Genomic DNA, 21,009 nt, shown 5'->3' with positions numbered 1-21,009 from the left:
CACTCGTGAAACCTCTCCTCAAACCCCCAGCTCCCCGCCTGCAGGGGGAGTCACTTCATAGGCGGTGAAGCAGGTCTTTCTCTACCCACCCACCCCCCACCAGGGGCTTGAATCTGGGTTCCTGCACACTGTAATGTGCACTCAACCAGGTGCACCACTTCCTGGCCCCTTATTTTTATTTTTTTTTCTTTTGTTAGAGGGTGAGAGAGATGGGGATGGGAGAGAATGAAACAAGTAGAGGTACCTATACCACTACTCCACCACCCCGGTCATTTAGCATGGTGCAGTGTGTGCTCTACTGGGTGTGTCACTGCCTGGATCCTGTTGATTTTTGATGGTTTTCCTGCAGTACTGTTTACTGCTGCATTTATGTTTGGGTTTAACTATTGGTGAAAGATGCCTGCACCATGAGTCCACTGCTCCTGGAGGCCATTTTTCCCCCTTTTGTTGCCCTTGTTGTTGTAGCCTTGTTGTGGTTATTATTGTTGTTGATGTTGTTTGTTGTTGGATAGGACAGAGAGAAATGGAGAGAGAAGGGGAAGACAGAAGGGGGAGAGAAAGATAAGACACCTGCAGAGAAGGTGCCTGTGAAGTGACTCCCCTGGAGGCTCGAACCGGGATCCTTAAGCTCCTTGCACTTAGCGCTACGTGTGCTTAACCCACTGCGCTACCCCCTTATTTATACATTTTTGAAGTTTTACTCACACTAGGGGGGTAGGTAGGGATAGAGTATCACTTAGCTCTGGCATGTGACAGACTAGGGATTCAACTAGGGGCTTCTGAATCATCAAACATGAACATTCAATGTTTTAATGCTGAGCTAGCTCCTCAGCTCCTAGCTAGATTTTAAAGTAAACAGAACTGTAAACCTCATTTTACAAATATCAGGAGACTTAAGAATAAATATCTTTGACTAACCATGAGGATATATTTACAAATGATTTTGTGTAAGGTGAAGTGAGGTTCAACACCTAAGGAAGTAAGCATTATACTATAGGTAATGGAAAGGTAAGATAGATTTTGAAGCTAGACAAGGGCAAGAGACCGACTCACTCAATGAAGGCCTTTTAGGTCAATACCAGGTCATTCCATCATCTGGGACACTAATCAGGAAATCCTTTGATTCCCACAGATATGATGGGCCTAGACCTTGAATATCTCTCTCTCTCTCCACCATCACTGATCACTGGTCACGTCCATCAGGAATATAATCATAAGCCCTCCTGTGAGCCTATCCAGGACCTTGCCCTCAATGCAGAGTAGCAATGGTAGGGACAGCCCCACTCTTCCAAGGGAGGCAGGGCCATCCTACTCTGCCACTCAAGGAAGACTGATCCTGAAATGAGAGCAACCTAGAATGTTCCCAGCTGTGACCATGAATTACAAGCTCAGACTGACAGGGATTCAGAGGTTACATAGGCTCCTTTGCTAAATATGAATATATGGGCCCTGGGTAAGCTTCATATAAACAGTTAATTGCATTTATACATTTTCTCTAAGTTTGGGAGCTACTCTCTGCCCTAATCCAGCTTTCTAGCTCTGTTCTCAATAATTATGTTTTTCCTTTCTTTATTTTTTTTTTGCCACCAGAGTTATTGCTGGGGCTCAGTGCCAGCACTAAGAATCCACCACTCACAGAGACCACTTTATACTCCTACCTATTTTTTTTTTTTGTAATTATTTCATAGAACAGAGAAAATGAGAGGACAGTAAGATAGAGATTGCTGTTCTGGAGGCAGGGTCATGGAGCAGCACCAGCTGTGTTTCTCTCCTCTCCTCTCCTCTCCTGGGTCAACAAGGAATACCAAAGGAGACCACCTGGGACCACAACAAGACAGGACTAGAACAACTTCAGGAACCCACCAAATCACTGGTGAGTGCAAACACATGTGGCTCACTGACAGAGGAGCCTAGGGAGAGATTAAGCAGCTGGTAACAGTCAGACAGTATACCAGTTAAGACACCACCTACAATCTGTTTCACCAACAAGAAGACAGGCTAAAGGGAGGAGAGGACTCCCCTAAGACTCACCAAATGCAACTGTGAGTCTCCACTACTACCGCCCTCAGAATCTGGAGCAGTGGGGGGAGAAGGAAGCCCTGTGCTGACACCAGGGGACAGAACTAGCAAGGAAACTCAGGAAAAGACCTGTACCTCACTGGCCTAGCAGAGGGGTTATGAGAGGCTCTTTGCATAACCACTGGATTATTTCTGCCCCACCCTGCTTTATCTCTTGGTCAGGAGTCAGTGAGTAAGCTAAGAAGCCTACTTATAGTTTAAAAGACTTGGGGAGTTGGGCTGTTGTGCAGTGGGTTAAGCGCACGCGACGTTAAGCTGAAGGACAGGCATAAGGATCCCGGTTCGAGCCCCCAGCTCCCCCACCTGCAGGGGAGTCGATTCACAAGCAGTGAAGCAGATCTGGAGGTGTCTATCTTTCTCTCCTCCTCTCGGTCTTCCCCTCCTCTCTCCATTTCACTCTGTCCTATCCAACAATGACGACATCAATAACAACAATAATAATAACCACAACAATAAACAACAAGGGCAACAAAAGGGGGAAAAAATGGCCTCCAGGAGCAGTGGATTCGTAGTGCAGGGACTGAGTCCTAGAGATAACCCTGGAGGCATTAAAAAAAAAAAAGTGAAAAACTTGTATACTGAAAATCGTAAGTCACTACTCAAGGAAATAGAAAAAGACACAAAGAAGTGGAAAGGCATTTCATGTTCATGGGCTAGAAGAATTAACATCATTAAAATGAATATATTACCCAAGCCATATACAAATTTAATGCTATCCCCATCAAGATCCCAACCACATTTCTAGGAGAATAGAACAAATGTTACAAATGTTTGTCTGGAACCAGAAAGACCTAGAATTGCCAAAACAATCTTTAGAAGAACAAAACAGAACTGGAGGCATCACACTCCCAGATCTCAAATTGTGTTATACGGCCATTGTCATCAAAACTGCTTGGTACTAGAACATGAAGAGACATACTGACCAGTGGAAAAGAACTGAGAGCCCAGAAGTAAGCCCCCACACCTATGGACATCTAATCTTTGACAAAGGGGCCCAGACTATTAAATGGGGAAACCAGTCTCTTCAACAAACGGTATTGGAAAAAAATGGGTTGGAACATGTAGAAGAATAAAACTGAACCATTATATTTCACCAAATACAAAAGCAAATTCCAAGTGGATCAAGGACTTGGATGTTAGGCCATAAACTATCAGATACTTAGAGGAAAATATTGGCAGAACTCTTTTCCGCATAAAATTTTAAAGACATCTTCAATGAAGTGAATCCAATTACAAAGAAGACTAAGGCAAGTATAAACCTATGGGACTACATCAAATTAAAAAGCTTCTTCACAGCAAAAGAAACCACTACCCAAACCAAGAGACCCCTCACAGAATGGAAGATCTTTACATGCCATACATCAGACAAGAGGCTAATAACCAGAATATATAAAGAGCTTGCCAAACTCAACAACAAAACAAATAACCCCATCCAAAAATGGGGAGAGGGCATGGACAGAATATTCACCACAGAAGAGATCCAAAACGCTGAGAAACACATGAAAAAATGCTCCAAGTCTCTGTCAAGAGAAATACAAATCAATACAACAGTGAGATACCACTTCACTCCTGTGAGAATGTCATACACCAGAAAAGGTAACAGCAGCAAATACTGGAGAGGTTATGGGGTCAAAAGAACCCTCCTGCACTGCTGGTAGGAATGTAAATTGGTCCAACCTCTGTGGAGAACAGTCTGGAGAACTCTCAGAAGGCTAGAAATGGACCTACCCTATGGTCCTGCAATTCCTCTCCTGGGGATATATCCTAAGGAACCCAACACACCCATCCAAAAAGATCTGTGTACACATACGTTGTTAGCAGCACAATTTTTAATAGCCAAAATCTAGAAGCAACCCAGGTGTCTGACAACAGATGAATGGCTTGAGCAAGTTGTGAGATATACACACACACACACACACACACACACACACACACACACACACAATGGAATACTACTCAGCTATAAAAAATGATGACTTCACCGTTTTCAGGGCTCTGTTCTGGCTCCTACACTATTTAATATTTACATCAATGACCTTCCAGAAACTTCAAGGAAGTTCATCTACGCCGATGACATCTGCTGTGCAACTCAGGCATCCAAGTTTGACATCCTCGAGGAAACACTCACGAAAGACATGTCTCTGATATCTGATTACTGTAAAAAATGGCGACTAATCCCTAGCACTGCAAAAACGGTGTCATCTGTTTTCCATCTACACCATGCCTCGGCCTCGCGTGAGCTTAATGTGCAGCTTGGCGGTACGAGAATCCAGCATGAAGCCCAGCCAGTCTATCTTGGCGTTACTCTCGATCGCACTCTGTCATTTCACAAACATCTCATAAAAACTGCAGCAAAGGTGGGCGCGAGGAATAACATCATTGCAAGACTGGCCAGCTCTTCATGGGGCGCGAGCGCTTCCACCCTACGATCATCATCTCCACTGCAGAATACTGTGCCCCAGTATGGTTCCGTAGTCCCCATGTCCACTTGGTCGATTCCAAATTATATTCCTCCATGAGGATAATTTCTGGAACCATCCGTTCCACCCCGGTTCCATGGCTGCCAGTTCTTAGCAACATTGTCCCGCCAGATATTCGTCGGGATGCGGAATCATTTAAGTTCATTTCCCACGTCTATGCTCGACCGGACCTGCCAATATACGCGGATATCTTTGCCCACCCTGTCCAACGCTTGACGTCTCGTCATCCAATCTGGTCTCCTACGCCTACACTGAGCTTCTCTGTTCCAGACTCTTGGAAACAGAGTTGGCAGTCAGCCGAGGTAAAGAACAAACACCTCATCACAGACCCCTGCAAGCATCAACCCGGCTTTGACCTAGCACGTTATGATTGGGCCCTCCTCAATCGCTATCAAACAGGCCATGGCGGGTGTGCCGCTATGTTCCATCGCTGGGGAGCCAGAGACAACCCGAACTGCCCCTGCGGCTCAGACAGACTATGACCCACATAGTCAATGACTGCCACCTCTCCAGATTCAAAGGAGGTCTCGAAACTTTACATCAGGCTCAACCTGACGCTGTTGACTGGCTACGGAAGAAGGGCAAATGCTAGAAGAAGAAGCTGATCTTGGATGGACCTTGAAAAATTCATGTTAAGTGAAATAAGTCAGAAACAGAAGGATGAATATGGGATGATCTCACTCTCAGGCAGAAGTTGAAACACAAGATCAGAGGAGAAAACACAAGTAAAACCTGAACTGGAATTGGTGTACTGCACCAAAGTAAAAGACTCTGGGGTGGGTGGAGAATACAGGTCCAAAAAGGATGACAGAGGACCTAGTAGGGTTATATTGTTATATGAAAAACAGGGAAATGTTATGCATGTACAAACTATTGTATTACTGTTGTATAAAATAATATAACATAATACAAACTATTGTATTATTTACTGTTGAATGTAATACATTAATTCCCCAATAAAGAAATTAAAAAAAAAATAGAGGGAAAGATACCTGCAGACCTGCTTCACCACTTAAGAAGCAATCCCCTGAAGCTGGGGAGCCGGGCAACCTAGGTCCTTGTGCATGATAATATGTGTGCTTAACTGGATGTGCCATAGCCCAGCCTGCTCCCTATTTTCAACTCTGACACCATCTTCCCAGACAATATTTTCAGTACACCTGCATGTTAGCTCAAGCAAAAATAGCTCACATAATAGACCCCTATAGACATACCTAAAATAGACTTCCTAGCTTCTTTCCATCCTAAGATCCCTATTCTCATCTGCTCTAGTCCTACTTTCTTGGTTCCCTTTTATTGTTTTGTCCTGCTTTATCTTAGTCTTTCAGCCACCAAGTTGCAGATGCTATTATGATTCTATCCTGACTTCCCTGGGCAGATGACTTCACCTATGTATCCTGGAACCTCCCCTCTCCAAAGCCCTAACCCATAAATAATTTTGGTCCCTGGGCCCATACTCCCAGAGGGTTAAATAATAGGAAAGCTATTGGGGGGGTGGGATACGGAGTTCTGGTGGTGAGACTTGTACCCTTCTTATGGTCTTGTCAGTATTTCCATTTTATAAATAAAAACCAAAAAAAAAAAAAAAAAAAAAAGAAAGAAAGAAAAGAAAAATTTGGTCCATACTCCCAGAGGGCTCTGAAACCCAATTTCATCAAGACCCATAGAGAGAAGGAAAAAGGAAGGACATTTGGAAGTAGCAACTAGGTATAGGTGTGACTTAGAAAAGAAGAAAATGCAGGACCATAGAAAAATGGGCAAATATGTAAACACTGTTATAGAAATAGTCAACCCAGGAGTCAGTCGGTAGCACAGCAGATTAAGTGCACATGGCCCAAAGCATAAGGATCCCAGTTCGAGCCCCTGGTTCCCCACCTGCAGGGGAGTCGCTTCATAAGCGATGAAGCAGGTCTGCAGGTGTCTTTCTCTCCCTGTCTTCCCCTCCTCTCTCCATTTCTCTCTGTCCTATCCAACAATGATGACATCAATAACAACAACAACTACAAGAATAAAACAAGGCAATAAAAGGGAATAAATAAATATTAAAAAAGAAAAGAAAGAATAGTCAATACATATTTAACCTTGGAAGAACTACTGCAGTGTCCAATAAATAGAATGAGAACACAAAGCTCTGGTGGTGGGAACGCTGTGGAATTATACCTGTTATCTTATAGTTTTGTAAATCACTATAAAAAAGTGCTATTTACCTTCTTTTGAAAATACTTAATAGTGAATCTGAAAGTATAAAAAGCTACATAAAAACAAAATCTGTAATAGAGAATGGTTAACTTATACAAAGATCCTGAAATCTTCTCTATGAAAGATATTTTATTTGGGGGGGAAAAAAAAGATTTTGAGAACTCCAAAAACTTACCTCTCTGGCAGCACAGTCATGAGGAGCTTCTTCTTTATTAACTTTTCCTTTTGGAAATCCCCAGCCTGATTTTGCTAAATATCCCTGAACTAGTAATACCTACAAAACAAGTAAAAGGAAAAATGTGTCCATCTTTATCATGATGCTTTCTAAATTCCAAAGATGTTTGGTTTCCTCACATCAAATAACTAAGTATTAACAAGAATTTCATAGAGTACTTGGTCTAAATACCTTCCATGAGCCTGAATATACCACTCCCATTGTGAGGAAAGACACTTACCTATTTCAAAATATTTCTTAACCTATACAGCTATCAAGAACAATGAACCCACCTTCTCTGACCCATCTTGGACAGAGTTAGGAGGAATTATGTTAAGTGAGCTAAGTCAGAAAGATAAAGATGAGTATGGGATGATCCCACTCATTCACAGAAGCTGAGAAAGAAGATCTGAAAGGGAAACTAAAAGCAGGATCTGACTAAATTGAAAGTAGGGCACCAAAGTAAAAACCCTGCGGCTTCCTGGGCCGGTGGGGGTGGGATGGGACACAGTCTTTTGGTGGTGGGAATGGTGTTTATGTACACTCCTAGTAAAGTGTAGTCATATAAATCACTAGTTAATTAATATGAGAGGGGGAAAATTAATTGTATGTCTCCAAGTTTTTAAAACACAGACTGAGTCTTTTTAATATATAGGCTGTGTATTTGTTATGCGGACTCTCTCAAAAGCCTAGACCAAATAGATCAGAAGCAACTGGTGGCACAGCTATATACAAGATACTGGGTACTATACAGCAAACCCTAACAAAAGGACTTTTCAAAGTTAACCCAATTACCAAATAATGTGATGATAACAATAACTATCCATTGTCTTTTTGAACCCTAAGACAGCAGGAACCTCCCATCTCCACTATAGAGCCTGTATTTCCCCCAGTCCTGGAACCTTAGGATAGGGCCCACTTTCCCGCATGCCTCTCCCAATCCATATCAAATAATATTGCATATGCCAATCACAACCTAATTAACGAAACGACTGCCACCTCAACATGCTTCAGTTCAGACTGTGTCCAGAGACTTCAGGTGTGGAATGACAACCCTTCAGCTTCATTACTCGGGTGAGACCTTTCCTTTCACAGTATACTCTAATTCCATGCCAGGTGGTTCACTTTCTAACAAAGTCCCAAAACCTAGATATAGACCAGGTTCTGTGAGAGAGAGCATATGTTCACACATATCCATAAACTAGTGCAAAATATATACCTGAAAGCAGAAGTACACTAGAGTTTGCAGTGAGTACCCCCCCCCCAACACTTCCTCTCCACTATTCCAACCTTTGGGTCCATGATTGCTCAACAATTTGTTTGGCTTTGTATGTTAACTCTCTTTTCAGTCACCAGGTTCCAGATGCCATCAGGATGCCGGCCAGGCTTCCCTGGATTGAAGAAGACCCCACCAATGTGTCCTGGAGCTCCGCTTCCCCAGAGACCCACCCTACTAGGGAAAGAGAGAGGCAGACTGGGAGTATGGAATGACCAGTCAACGCCCATGTTCAGCGGGGAAGCAATTACAGAAGCCAGACCTTCCACCTTCTGCAACCCACAAAGACCCTGGGTCTGTGCTCCCAGAGGGATAGAGAATGGGAAAGCTATCAGGGGAGGGGGTGGGATATGGAGATTGGGTGGTGGGAATTGTGTGGAGTTGTACCCCTCCTATCCTATGGTTTTGTTAATTTATCCTTTCTTAAATAAAATATATATATTTCTTAACACCAAAATGACTCTTCTTTGCAATATGCAATAGTATGTGTATAAAGTATTAAAAGAACCAGAATGCAGACTATATGATCATAATTTGGCCTTTTAGTATTAAAAAAAAAAATCTCAAGCAAACTTAAAAACCTCAATTCAGAACACTGCATAAGTAATATATATTTAATATATACAATATACATAATAACTGGATAAAAATTAATAGCTGATGGTTTCTCACACACACACAAAATTATTACTCACATTTTCAAGTGTCTCATCAAGAATAATGGCACCATATGTTGGTACTCCCATTTTATATTCCTTCCACTCATCTAAAACTTTTTCCACATCTTCACCTTGAGGCAGCAAAAATGGACAATGACTGAAAAGTATACATTGTTAAAGAAACTATGTTCCTCCTTAATGTACGCTTAAAATACAGGAAGAAAAAAAAAAGAGAAAAAAAATACAGGAAGAGACATGTTCAAGTCAACTGTGTGTTACTATTATTTAAACCAAAACATTTATTGTGCAACTATGAATTCGATGCTGTAGCTGCTGCCTTCTTGGGCTCAGATGTCGTTCATTCATGGAATTCATGTCTGAATCTGTGGAATACAATTCCCAGGACCCTCATTTGACATAAACCAATAGCATTTCATCTTTTAACCTTAGGAATTCATTAAACTTTCTCCTGCACTTGATGAAACAGCAGCATTAGTCATATGTCAAGTTCTAAAGATGGTAAGCCTTGGAACTACAGCAGGAAGTCTGAGAATCACTCTCCTCAGGTCCCACAAAGTCATTTCCTATCTCTCTGTTGAGTCTCTTTTAGAAACTGCATTATTTTTTTTCACTGCACAATGCCTGGCATGAAGCACAATCAATCACTCAGTTAGTGAAGTCTACTGTATTAGAAATAAAACAATATTTGGAGATGGCTGGGTAGTACGGTGTGTCTTAAGTATGAATTTCTGGGTTTGAGTTGACACTACATGGGAGTACTATAGCACCCAGGAACTTTCAAGGATGACAAAACAATGCTATGGTGTCTTTCCTTATTTCTGCCTCTCTATGTGAGCTAAAAAGACAAAAATCAGGCCAGGAATAATGGAATCATATATGCATGAGCTCCCAGCACTGCCAAAAGCTGCTTCTCCATATAACTAAAATTAAAAAAAAATTTAAAAAACTAACTAGGGTCATCATTTCTTTCCAAGAAGAGGTTTAAAACTCAGTTGGCTTTGAAAGTCAAAATACTATCCTCAAATTTTATCAACTCTGATATAACTTTAAGTCTATGCAAACTATAACAAAATTAAGAGGATTTGACTTTTTTTTTTTTTTGCCTCCAGGGTAACTGCTGGGATTCACTACAAATCCATTGCTCCTAGAGGCCATTTTCCCCATTTTGTTGCCCTTATAGTTGCTGTCATAGCTGTTGTTGGATAGGACAGAGAGAAATCGAGAGAGATGGGGAAGACAGAGAGGGGGAGAGAAAGATAGTAGACACCTGCAGGCCAGCTTCACCGCCCATGAAGTGACCCCCCCTACAGGTGGGGAGCCAGGGATCTTTACTCTGGTCCTTATGCTTTGCACCATGTGCACTTAACCTGCTGCGCTACTGCCCAGCCCCTAGGATTTGATTATTTTGCTAAAATTTACATAACTAGATTAACTTCTCAAAAGCAAAATTATAAGAGCCAGGCAGTGGCACACCTGGTTAAGCATACATGCTATCATGTGCAAGGACCTGGGTTCAAGCTGACGGTCCCCACCTGCAGGGGAAAGGCTCCATGAGTAATTCAGCACTAAATTCAGTGCTGCAGGTATCTCTTTCTCCCTCTCTATCCCAACCCCTCAATTTGTCATAAGTTAAACATACATATTTTATATATATTTATATATATATATATATATATATATTTTTTTTTTAAAGCAGTCTTAAGGACTTTCAACCAAGATGGCAACAGACTAACAGGTCAAGTTCTTTCACAGTCATAACAAAAACTATAGTACAATAATAGAACATGGAAAAGACAATACAGAAATGAGCTTGGAGCTCAGATAAACTAACAACAAAATAAAGTCCGTAATTCAGGCGTGAAGAGAGACGTTTACATCAAAGGTGAAGACAGACACTGCTCCCCAGTCTGTTCTATACCACTTGGTCAGGACCTCACTGCAGTCACCAACCTGCTGGCTCAACACTTCTTCTAGCGTTTGCCCTTCTTCCGTAGCCAGTCAACAGCATCAGGTTGAGCCTGATGTAAAGTTTCGAGACCTCCTTTGAATCTGGAGAGGTGGCTCAACACTGTGATACACCAAGTCCAGATGGATACTGCTATTGCTGCTGTTCACCCCAGCTGGGCTTCTTCTACTGCTGCCTGTGCCATCCAACTACCTCCACTATAGTCATCCTAGCTAGTCAGGCTGGCCAGGCCCCAGTTAGTGATGCCCCACAACTCCAGTGCTGTTGCCCATGCAGGCCAGACCCTGCTGTCTCTATTACAACTGTGTGTCTACAGCTTTACTACAATGGGAGGGGGAAAAGAAGAAAGACAAAAGTTATACACCACATGCAATTGCAAGCTGTTGAATGCAGCTAGTCTGGAAATTATTCCCCAAAGAAACAGGACACAATGGGCAGAGTCACAAAGAAATACTCCAGAGATGCAGTCAGCCAGAGTCCTCCCAACAATTCAAGATACACCTATAACCTCAAACTTCTGGTTTAGCAGAATCTTGACAATACAGCCTATCAGGCACTTGTGACTGTGAATACTTGGTCACTGCTTAGACCTACCAAAACATAGCCTGCAGGCCCTAGACTTCATGGTGAAACAAGAATAAAGGCTAGACAAACGAAAGCAACTACAATGACAGACCAAGACAGTAGCTTGAAGAAAACTCTAAATTCAAGGGCTATATACAGATATGCTGACAAAGACTTCTGATACTCACCAAACTGAGAAAAATTTTTATCAACAGTGTTCAGAAGAATATATAGTGAGATATTTAAAAACAGTAGAGTAGAAGACAGGTAGACAGATTCCAAAGGTTAAAGTGGGAAGCAGGAAGATAAAAGTAAAGGAAGTCACCCCAGCCCACCTAAAAAAGCAAAAAGGAAAAAGCACTAAAACAAATAAAAGCAATATAAGAGTTATAGGACTCCATCCTGATCACTTTGATATATATATGTAGAAAGAATGGGGGCACTACTTTTAAATAGCTCCCTGATTTTTAGGGAGGCGATAAATTAGGTAATTTTATTTTGAGAGCCCAGAAGTTCTATAAACACAATCCCAACTCTACATTGATGTTCTCTCTTACCTGTTACCTGTTGTATTTCTAATGTTTCTACAGTGGAACTATCTTTTCTTCACATAAGTGATTTAATTTCTTATCTATCACAGACAGCCCCAAATAAATGACTACATATGAGGGAAATGCTCAAAGTAACTTAAAACAAAATCATTGCTATGAAAAGGATATCAGCTTTAGCAAAGTCTCTTATCCCACACTGAGGTAATCCTGGTGTGTTCTGCATGTAGAAATCCAAGTAAAACCAATGGGCAAGTTCAATCTGAAAGCACACGCGGATAGCATTGTCTCTTTCCTCACTGGGAATATGCAAAATGAATCGGCTGTCAAAAACAAACAGAAACAGAAAAATTTACATTTATTAACCACAAGAATTTAAACTATTTTATATAGAAAATGGACCAACAGCTGTGCTGATTAAGGGAGCAAAACTAAGAACACAAGGAAAATGAATCTCAAGAAAAAAAAAAACAGTATCATACATTTCACCTAAGAGAATATATGATGCCATTTATCCTCTGATCACAAGCACAAAAAGGGCTCGCTGACAACTTAAAAGGGAGCAAGAAAAACACAACTCTATCCAATAAATAAAGATAAAAAAAATTTTGAGTTAGACTAGATACTATAAAGTAAAAATATCTTTTCCTAGACCATCCTACATCTCATCGATCCATAATTATTGCCCATCTTTCTGAATAATTTTTTTCTAATTGTAAAAGCCCACATCCACTTAAAATAATTCTGAAACATGAAAATTATAAGCTCTCTTTAACATAAGTTCTGTTAGTTATTTACCCAAATATATATTCATACTTCTTGCAGCTGAGGAGGTGGTGCAGTGGATTAAGATGCTGAATTTGGGAAGCATGAGGTCCTGAGTTCTGTCCCGGGTATTCCAAGTGCCCAAGTGATGCTCTGATTGGCTTTGCTTCTCACCCCCCACCCTCTCCCTCTCCACCATGCTTCTCTCTCATTAATAAAATCTTTTTTTTTACTTTTATTTATTTATTCATGAAGATAGAAGGAGAGAGAGAGAAAGAACCAGACATCACTGGGGTACATGTGCTGCCGGGGATTGAACTCTGGACCTCATGCTTGAGAATCCAATACCTTATCTACTGCATCACCTCCCGGACCACCAGTAATAAAATCTTTAAAAATTTTTTGTTTTACAAAAATTGGAATCATAGAAAACAAGTGCCAGCTAAGTGTTTCATTTCAATCTATCACAGCCCACCAAATTAGCATAACATCACAAAATATACTGACATTCTAACCCGTTGGAAAACTAGTGTACTAAATTTATCTATGTGCACCTTCCTTTTCTGAGGTTTAAAATGCTAGGCTGGGTTATCCACCTGGCTATGGGAAAAAGCATAAGCACTACAAAGAAAAACGCCTAGGTTTCAAATGCCGATTTTCTCAATTACTATGAACGTGATCTCCAGAAAAGTGCCCCAGAGTTAAAATGAAACCAGAATCACCCGTGGACAGGAGACAGCTTAATGGTTATGCAAAGAGACTCTCATGCCTGAAGCTTCAAAGTTATAGGTTCAATCCCCTGCACTACCATAAACCAGAGCTGAGTAGTGCTCTGATAAAGTAAGATAAAATAAAATTCCATGATAGAAAAATGAATAATAAAAAAAGAAACTTGTGGTCTGGGAAGTGGCAGAGTGGATAAGGCATCTCCTGAGTTCAATCCCTGGCAACACACATACAAGAGTGTTATCTTCTTCATGAATAAATAATAAAATCTTAAATAAGTAGGAATCAGATGTAATAAGTGAAGGTAGCTTTGGAGAACAAATTAAAGTGATTTATGTGGAGAGAGCATCCAATGTCTGACATAGGTAGTAAGTAACTCCATTACAGAAATTTTAGATGAGGGAGATAGCACAATGGTTGGTTTTGTAAATAGACTCTTAGAGGCTCTGAGGTACCACCATAACCAAGCAAGCAAGGGAGGAAGGGGAAGTGAGAGGGAGAGGGGGGAAAAAAAAAACAAAGGGGAATTTTAAGAACAAGTCAGTCACTACAAGTCACACATTCAGACAGACAGTTCCTACAATTGCAAAGGCATTATTTTATTAGCGCTTTCTCCGCTTGTTATGTAAATTAGTTCTCCATTCACAAGCACCCGCAGCAACTCAGGGCATTAATGTAGGAGGGGGGAGACTATTATTATTAGGGAAAAGGAAAATACTTTAAAATACTTTTTTTCCTTCGAGTTGGGCACAGCAAAGGAGGAAGCAACTTAAGGCATGAAGGCAGAAAGAAAGAAAGAAAGAAAGAAAGAAAGAAAGAAAGAAAGAAAGAAAGAAAGAAAGAAAGAGCAAGAGAGAGAGATGGAAGGAAGGAAGGAAGGAAGGAAGGGAGGGAAAAACTTAATTCGAGAAAAGAAAATATCTGAAATCTACTTGGCACGAGTGGAGGCTATCTGTGAGAATAGCAGACAAGGGCGAAGAGTGGGGGGGAAAGCCCTGCAAAACGCAGAGCAAGAGTTAAGCCCCCCGCAGCTGAGCATTTCCTTTACAAGCCGTGAGAGGGTAAAAAGAACTGCAGCTCCAGACAATTTGCTCTCCCAAAGTCAAGTTTGGGGGTTGCGGCCGAGGGTAGTTCTGGCAGCGAGGTGCGGAGAAAGCGTGAGGCGAGGAGGAGCACGCGGGGCAAAGGGTCTCCAAGGACGGAAAACCCTGGGTCTTTCTACAGATTTGGGGCAATGCGGGCTGAGAAAGTTAGAGAGGCGGAGGAGGAAAATAAAAGCACAATGGGCGGGGGAGGGGCGGCCGAAAAGCACCGGGAGACCCGCGGGCTTCGGGGGAGGGCAGCTGGGTGGCGGCAAGGCAGCCGGGGGCTGAGACGGCGGGGTCGAGCACGAGCTCCGCGGGCAGGGCCGAGGGGCTGCGGCGGGGGCGCCGCGGTGCAGGAAGCCGAGCGAAGGCTGTGGAGGCGCCGCGGGCGGCGGGACCATAAAGCGAGGCCCGGGTTGTGTGGGAGGGAAGAGGCCGATAGGGGGGTCTTGGGGCCAGCGGATCCGGGAGAAACTCGGGAGGACCCGGAGGCCGCGCGGGCGCTGCGTTACCTGCAGAGATCGTCCAGGACGCTGCCAGGAATCTCCACTCGTTTGGTCTCCATGACGAGGCCCCACAGCAAGAGCAGGGCATCCCGGCTCCAAACGGCCGGGGACCGAGGCTACGGCAAGGAGACTCCGGAGCCGGAGAGAAAGAGCTGGTACCGCAGAAAAAAAGCCGGGACGAGGCACCCCGGTTCACTTCCGTCCCGCTCCCTCAGCCCCGAGCCTCAGGCCCGACCAAGGCTGCGGGGAGGGTCAGGGGGAGGAGACGACGGGAAGCCACGCCCCTAGCCTGCTTGAAAGGCCCAACAGAAAGCTGGAGAATCGGGAGCATAAGCACTCTAGACCAATGAGACGTTTGTTTATTGGTCCGTGGTCGCCAATCAGCCTTCAAACAACTCAGTTGCTACTCAGAAAACCCAACTTCCCACCCCAGGGGAGCAAGTCCGGGTGGGCGTGCGCGTGCGCGTGCATGCCGTGCCACCTTTGCCTTAGGAGGAAATCTGGAAAGTGCAACTCTTGACTATAGACCGTGACTAATATCTGGGGCTGAGCATGCTCTGCCTGGCTTCTTACCCGGCAGGTTCTCAGAACTCAGCAGTGCAGACCCAGGATGCCTGACCAGTACAAGCGTGCATGCAGGGTTTCAGTCACCACATAGCCTGCACATATACCGCCTGTCCCACTACCTCCTAGGGCTGTTCTTTCACTGCAACCCTGAGTTTCACTGAGGAAGTTATGTCCTATTTGACATCCGTCTCGCCTTTGGCCCATCTCAGTCATCCCAATATTTGACAGCCAGTAAGATCCAACAAAAGTTTATGCGGGGGAGATTGCATAATGGTTATGTAAAATAAAATTTAAAAATCTCCCCAGTCAATTAGGAATATCAAAGGAGATCATCTGGGACCAAAACAAGACAGAACTAGAACTACTTTGGGAACCCACCAGATCACCAGTGAGTGAAAACACTTGTGTGGTTCGTGGACAGAGAGGAGTCTAAGGAATGATTTCTGGGGCTATAGCCCTTATTTACTTCCAAACACTGGTAACAGTTCAGCAGTTTGCTGGTTCTGGCGCCACCTCCAGTCTGCTTCACCAACAAAAAGACTGTTGAAGGCAGCAGAGGACTACCTCAAGGCCCACCAAATACAGCTGTGAGTCTCCATTGCTTCTGCCCCTCAGAGGCTGGAGCAGCAGCTGGGAGGCCCTGTGCTGATACTGAGGGCCAGACAACTGGCTGTGAAAGTCAGGAGAAGATTTACACCCCCATGGACTAGAGGTGGGGCTGTATAGTGGGAGCCTTTTCACATTGTTCTCCTGATGAATTGGTAGACACAGTGAATAATTGCCTCAGAACTCACAGAGTATAAACCAGATTTTTGTTTGGAAACTGAGTGCTGTCAGCTTGGCTCTAGATGTTGGCAGAGCAGCTGAATTGAGCTCAGGACTTTGGGTCCTGAGGGCGTGGTAGTCTCTTTGCATAATCACTGTACTATCTCTCCCCCACCCTGATTTAGGTCTTGGGCAGGAGTGATTGATTAAGCTAAAAAGACTACTTATAGTTTAAAAGCCCTCAGGCTCCCATAACCTACAGGAAAGAGAAAGAATAAAAGAGGCTTTAACAGCCATTTTGCTTCAACTCAGGGACTGAGATAACATTGAAACAACTATTAATTTCCCCAACTATGAAACCTTTAAGTACCTTAAGTAAACACAAGTCAATCCAGACAAGAATGATCAGTAGATTGAAAAGTTATGAGATGGACCTCATAAAACACTATATACAATGGTTAAGCCTAGAAGAAACACTGCAGAAATGAACCAGAACAAAAACACACGTAAGGGGAGTCGGGCGGTAGCGCAGCAGATTAAGAGCACTTGGTGCAAAGCTCAGGGACCAGCGTAAGTATCTCAGTTCGAACCCCCGGCTCCCCACCTGCAGGGGACTCACTTCACAAGCGGTGAAGCAGGTCTGCAGGTGTCTTTCTCTTCTCCTCTGTCTTCCCCTCCTCTCCCCATTTCTGTCTGTCCTATCTAACAATGATAACATCAATAACAACAACAATTAAAAACAACAAGGGCAACAAAAGCGAAAATAAATAAATATTTTATAAAAAAAAAAAAAAACTAAAAGCCCCCCAAAGGTAGAAGCACATAAGAATGAGGTCAACAGGGAGTCAGGCGGTAGCACAGTGGGTTAAGAGCATGTGGCATGAAGTGCAAGGACCTGCTAAAGATCACAGTTGGAGCCATGGCTCCCCACCTACAAGGGAGACACTTCATAGGCAGTGAAGCAGGTCTGCAGTTGTCTACCCTCTGTCTTCCTTTCCTCTTTCCATTTCCTTCTGTCCTATATGACAATGACGACATCGATAACAACAATAATAACTACAACAACAATAAAAAATGAAATAAATTTTTAAAAAATAATGAGGCCAACATCCAAATACTAATTAAGTAATTAGTCACAGGAGTGAGGAAAGAGTTTGAAATTAAAGTCATCCAAAGTAGGAAAACAACAAATGACACTCTGAAAGAAAACACTATCTTGAGGTAATTAGAGAGCTGAAAGCTGAAATAGCTGAGGACTGCCTAACATAATCCTAGAAGGAGGAAGTAAGTTGAAATTGATCAATTGGGTTAAAAAAAAAAAAAAAAGACAACTCAATACTCTGCTTAGAAGAACTATTTTGCAAAGAATGTTTACCAGACTAAAATAAAACTGAATTTGGAAAACAATAGGACCAGGATCAAAGACTCATTCCATTTGTTGCTACTTGCTAAGGTCCTTCAGAATAATGAGACCTCTTAGAAGCTTCCTTTTAGGAGGAAATTCAGTTATATCCCATCATGACCCAGAAGGTAACATTTGATGACCTAAGACGTTCATCCAGTTTGTTCTGGAACTCAGTTCCTAGTTTTACAGCCCCACTCTACCTGTGTAAAAAGTCCCTGAGACAAGAGAACTGGGAGGTTGATTTAAACATTGTGTCAGCCTCCACAGCACATTCAAAGAACAATGTAAGAGACTTTTCCTTTATGCCTGATGTGTCAGAGTTTGGTTTTCTGTGGCACTCGGCAAGGATCCCTGTGTAGCTTTAATGCCTCCATTAGTGATCCATGCCCAAGTTTTGTTTGTTCAGAAATGAATTTTTGATTATCTTCACATCGGATCGTTTCTGTACATCAGCTTCTTATGTATCAGCAAATCTAGGGCTCTTATATAAGAGTCCTGTTATCATCTTGCTTTTTCATTTTTGTCTTTCCTCTTTATCAAAGTCCTCAAACTGTTCCTGCATCTATAAAGCTTCTCAAACTGTTCCAGCATCTATAAAGCTTTTGCTTCTCTAGAGTCCTCTTTTATCTCCAAATATCTCTTTCTAATGGAGTTGCAGTCTTGCTTCATAGGTTTCTTATTCCTGTGAGATAAGAAATGTATTAACAACACATTCTTAAGTTTTCTAATTCTTCCCAGCTACCTTATGTAGATCTCTATATATCATAAGTTTTCTGGTATCCTTGACTATTCACCCATACCTAGGAGAAGAGAACAATAGCAACCCCCCCACACACACTTACTTCCTCATCCCTCCACCGCCCAAAAAAAATCTGGAGTAGTTGCTATAAAACATAAAACAGATTGAAAGTTCCCACAGCGTATGGGTGGAATTTATTTCCTTTTTTAAAAATTTCCTCCAGTTGCTGGGGCTTGGTGCTGGAACTATGAATCCACTGCTCATAGCAGTCTTTTTATTTTTCTCTAGATAGGACAGAGAGAAATTAAGAGACAAGCAGGAGACAGAAAGGGAGAGAGAAAGTTGGTCACCTGCAGACCTGCTTCACCTCTTATGAAGCACTTCGGGTAGGGGGCCGGGGGCTTTTGCATGGGTCGTTGCTTAGTACTATGTGTGCTTAACCAGGTGCGCCACCACCTGGTCCTCTGGAACTTATTTCCTTATTTATGCTTTTCTTTATTTTATTTATTTATTTATTTTATCAGAGGTGTGGTGTAGGAGATTGAACCTGGGACCTTGGGACCTCAGACCAGAGGTCTCTTTGCATAACCATTGTGCATTCTCTCCCACCTAGGATTTATTTATTGAGAGCTTCATTCACTATAGGGTGGTCTGATGGGATTTGATAGGGGATAGGTGGCATCCTTACCTCTAGTACATTCTTTGCAGCTTGTTGTATGCTTTACATTGGCTTGTTCTAGCCCTCCCCCCCCCCCGCCAAGAGAATTGGATCAGTCCAATTAATTTCGCGGGCCTGCTTGGCCCCGCCCCAAGGAACCCCGGGAGAGGGTTCCTGAGTCCGAGAGTTCCTGAGTTCCTGAGTCCGAGAGTTCCTGAGTTAGAGAGTTTCTGGGTTACAGAGTAAGAGAGAGTTCCAGTGTGCCAGAGTTTCAGAGGGCTCTCAAGTACAAGAGTTCCAGAGTGACAGAGTTCCTGAGTTCATGAGTTCAAGAGGAAGAGAGAGAGGGCCAGAGAGTTCCTGAGTTCGAGAGTGAGAGAGTGCTTGTGCCGCCGCAAAGAGACAGCAGAGTTCTGTTTGGTGATTAGTTTGTCTTAGTTTATGAATCGTTGTTCCTGAATAAAGAAATACAGCTTCCCTGCCCAGCCGTTGTCTCCGCGTCTCTGTTCACCACCGTGAAGCCAGCCCGGCCAGCTGGAGCCGTCCGGAAATTTTAACAACAGCAGCTGATCAAATTCCCTAAAAAGAGAACATTTAGAGGCCAGGCAGTGGCTCATCTGGTTAAGCACACATGGGACAGTGTCCAAGGACCCAGGTTCAAGCTTCCTTTCCCCATCTACAGGGGAGAAGATTCACAAGGGGTGAAGCAAATACTGTAGATGTCTACAGGCCAAGCAGAAAATATACTACAAGTTAAGTTAGATATACAGGCTTTATCATCTTTATTCAGTCTTCTGGCACAGAACAGGTTTTGCTTATATCAACAGGGCAGGTTGTCAACAAGGACTTTATTGCAAGTATTGGTTTGTCAGACAAGTCATGATTTATTTTTCTGTTTTTCTATGAAAAAAAATGTATCTTGACTTTTTTGACAGCCCAGTAGATTATATGTAAGCTGGCTGAGGAAAACATTTGGTAGTGGAGCAGGGAAGTGAGGCAAGAGAGAAGAAAGTCAATAAAAGGATTATTTGCAGTGTGCTGAATCCCTGGAGGCTCAAGACTCAAGAGCCATGGTCACCACTGCCACAACCACAGTCACCACTGGGAAGTTCAGACCTTGATGATCCTGGAGGAGTTGGGTACGCTGCAGAGAGCAGACTGTCCTCCCACCAATCTGAGCACAAGGCCAGGAAAGAAATACCCAAATTCGTAACTTCCAGAGGTGGGGCTATGGATCAGCAGCAGCTGTGTTTCCTCTCCCCTACCAGGTTAACAAGGAATACCAAAGGACACCACTTGGGACCACAACAACACAGGACTAGCAGGACTTCAGGAATCCACCAAATCACCGGTGAGTGCAAACACGTGTGGCTCATGGCCAGAGAGGAAACTAGGGAGAGATTAATTGGCTGGTAACAGTCCAGCAGTTTACCAGTTGAGATACCACCTCCAGTCTGTTACACCAACAAAAAGACTGCTGAAGGAAGGAGATACTCCCCCTAAGACTCACCAAATCCAACTGTGAGTCTCCATTGCTACTGCCCTCAGAATCTGGGAGGGGGGGCGGCTATGCTGACACCAGGGGAAAGAGCACTAACTAGGAAACTCAAGAGAAGATCTATATCTCGGTGGTCTAGTGGTGGGGCTGTGAGAGACTCTTTGCATAACCACTGAATTATCTCTGCCCCCTCCCTGCTTTATCTCTTGGTGAAGAGTCAGTGATTAAGCTAAGAAGCCTATTTATAGTTTAAAAGCCCTCAGACTCACATACCCTACAGTGAAGAAAA

General features: G+C 43.0%; 1 protein-coding gene across 1 annotated transcript in view; it reads right to left on the bottom strand.

Moving 5' to 3' along the window:
• DCP2 (decapping mRNA 2) overlaps nt 1–15,361 on the bottom strand; it is a 45,391-nt gene extending 30,030 nt beyond the window's left edge. Inside the window, exons 1-4 of the mRNA XM_007536048.3 lie at nt 15,095–15,361; nt 12,178–12,329; nt 8,944–9,071; nt 6,934–7,032 (exon numbers count right to left, since the gene is read on the bottom strand). Of these exons, the coding sequence (XP_007536110.1) occupies nt 6,934–7,032; nt 8,944–9,071; nt 12,178–12,329; nt 15,095–15,147 (432 nt within the window). The 5' untranslated portion in view covers nt 15,148–15,361. The remainder of the gene's footprint in view (nt 1–6,933; nt 7,033–8,943; nt 9,072–12,177; nt 12,330–15,094) is intronic.
• Between the last annotated feature and the right edge of the window lie 5,648 nt (nt 15,362–21,009).

This window comes from Erinaceus europaeus, chromosome 11 (genome assembly GCF_950295315.1).
Source record: "Erinaceus europaeus chromosome 11, mEriEur2.1, whole genome shotgun sequence".
NCBI classification, from domain to species: domain Eukaryota; kingdom Metazoa; phylum Chordata; class Mammalia; order Eulipotyphla; family Erinaceidae; genus Erinaceus; species Erinaceus europaeus.
This window is presented reverse-complemented; position numbering and strand designations above follow the sequence as displayed.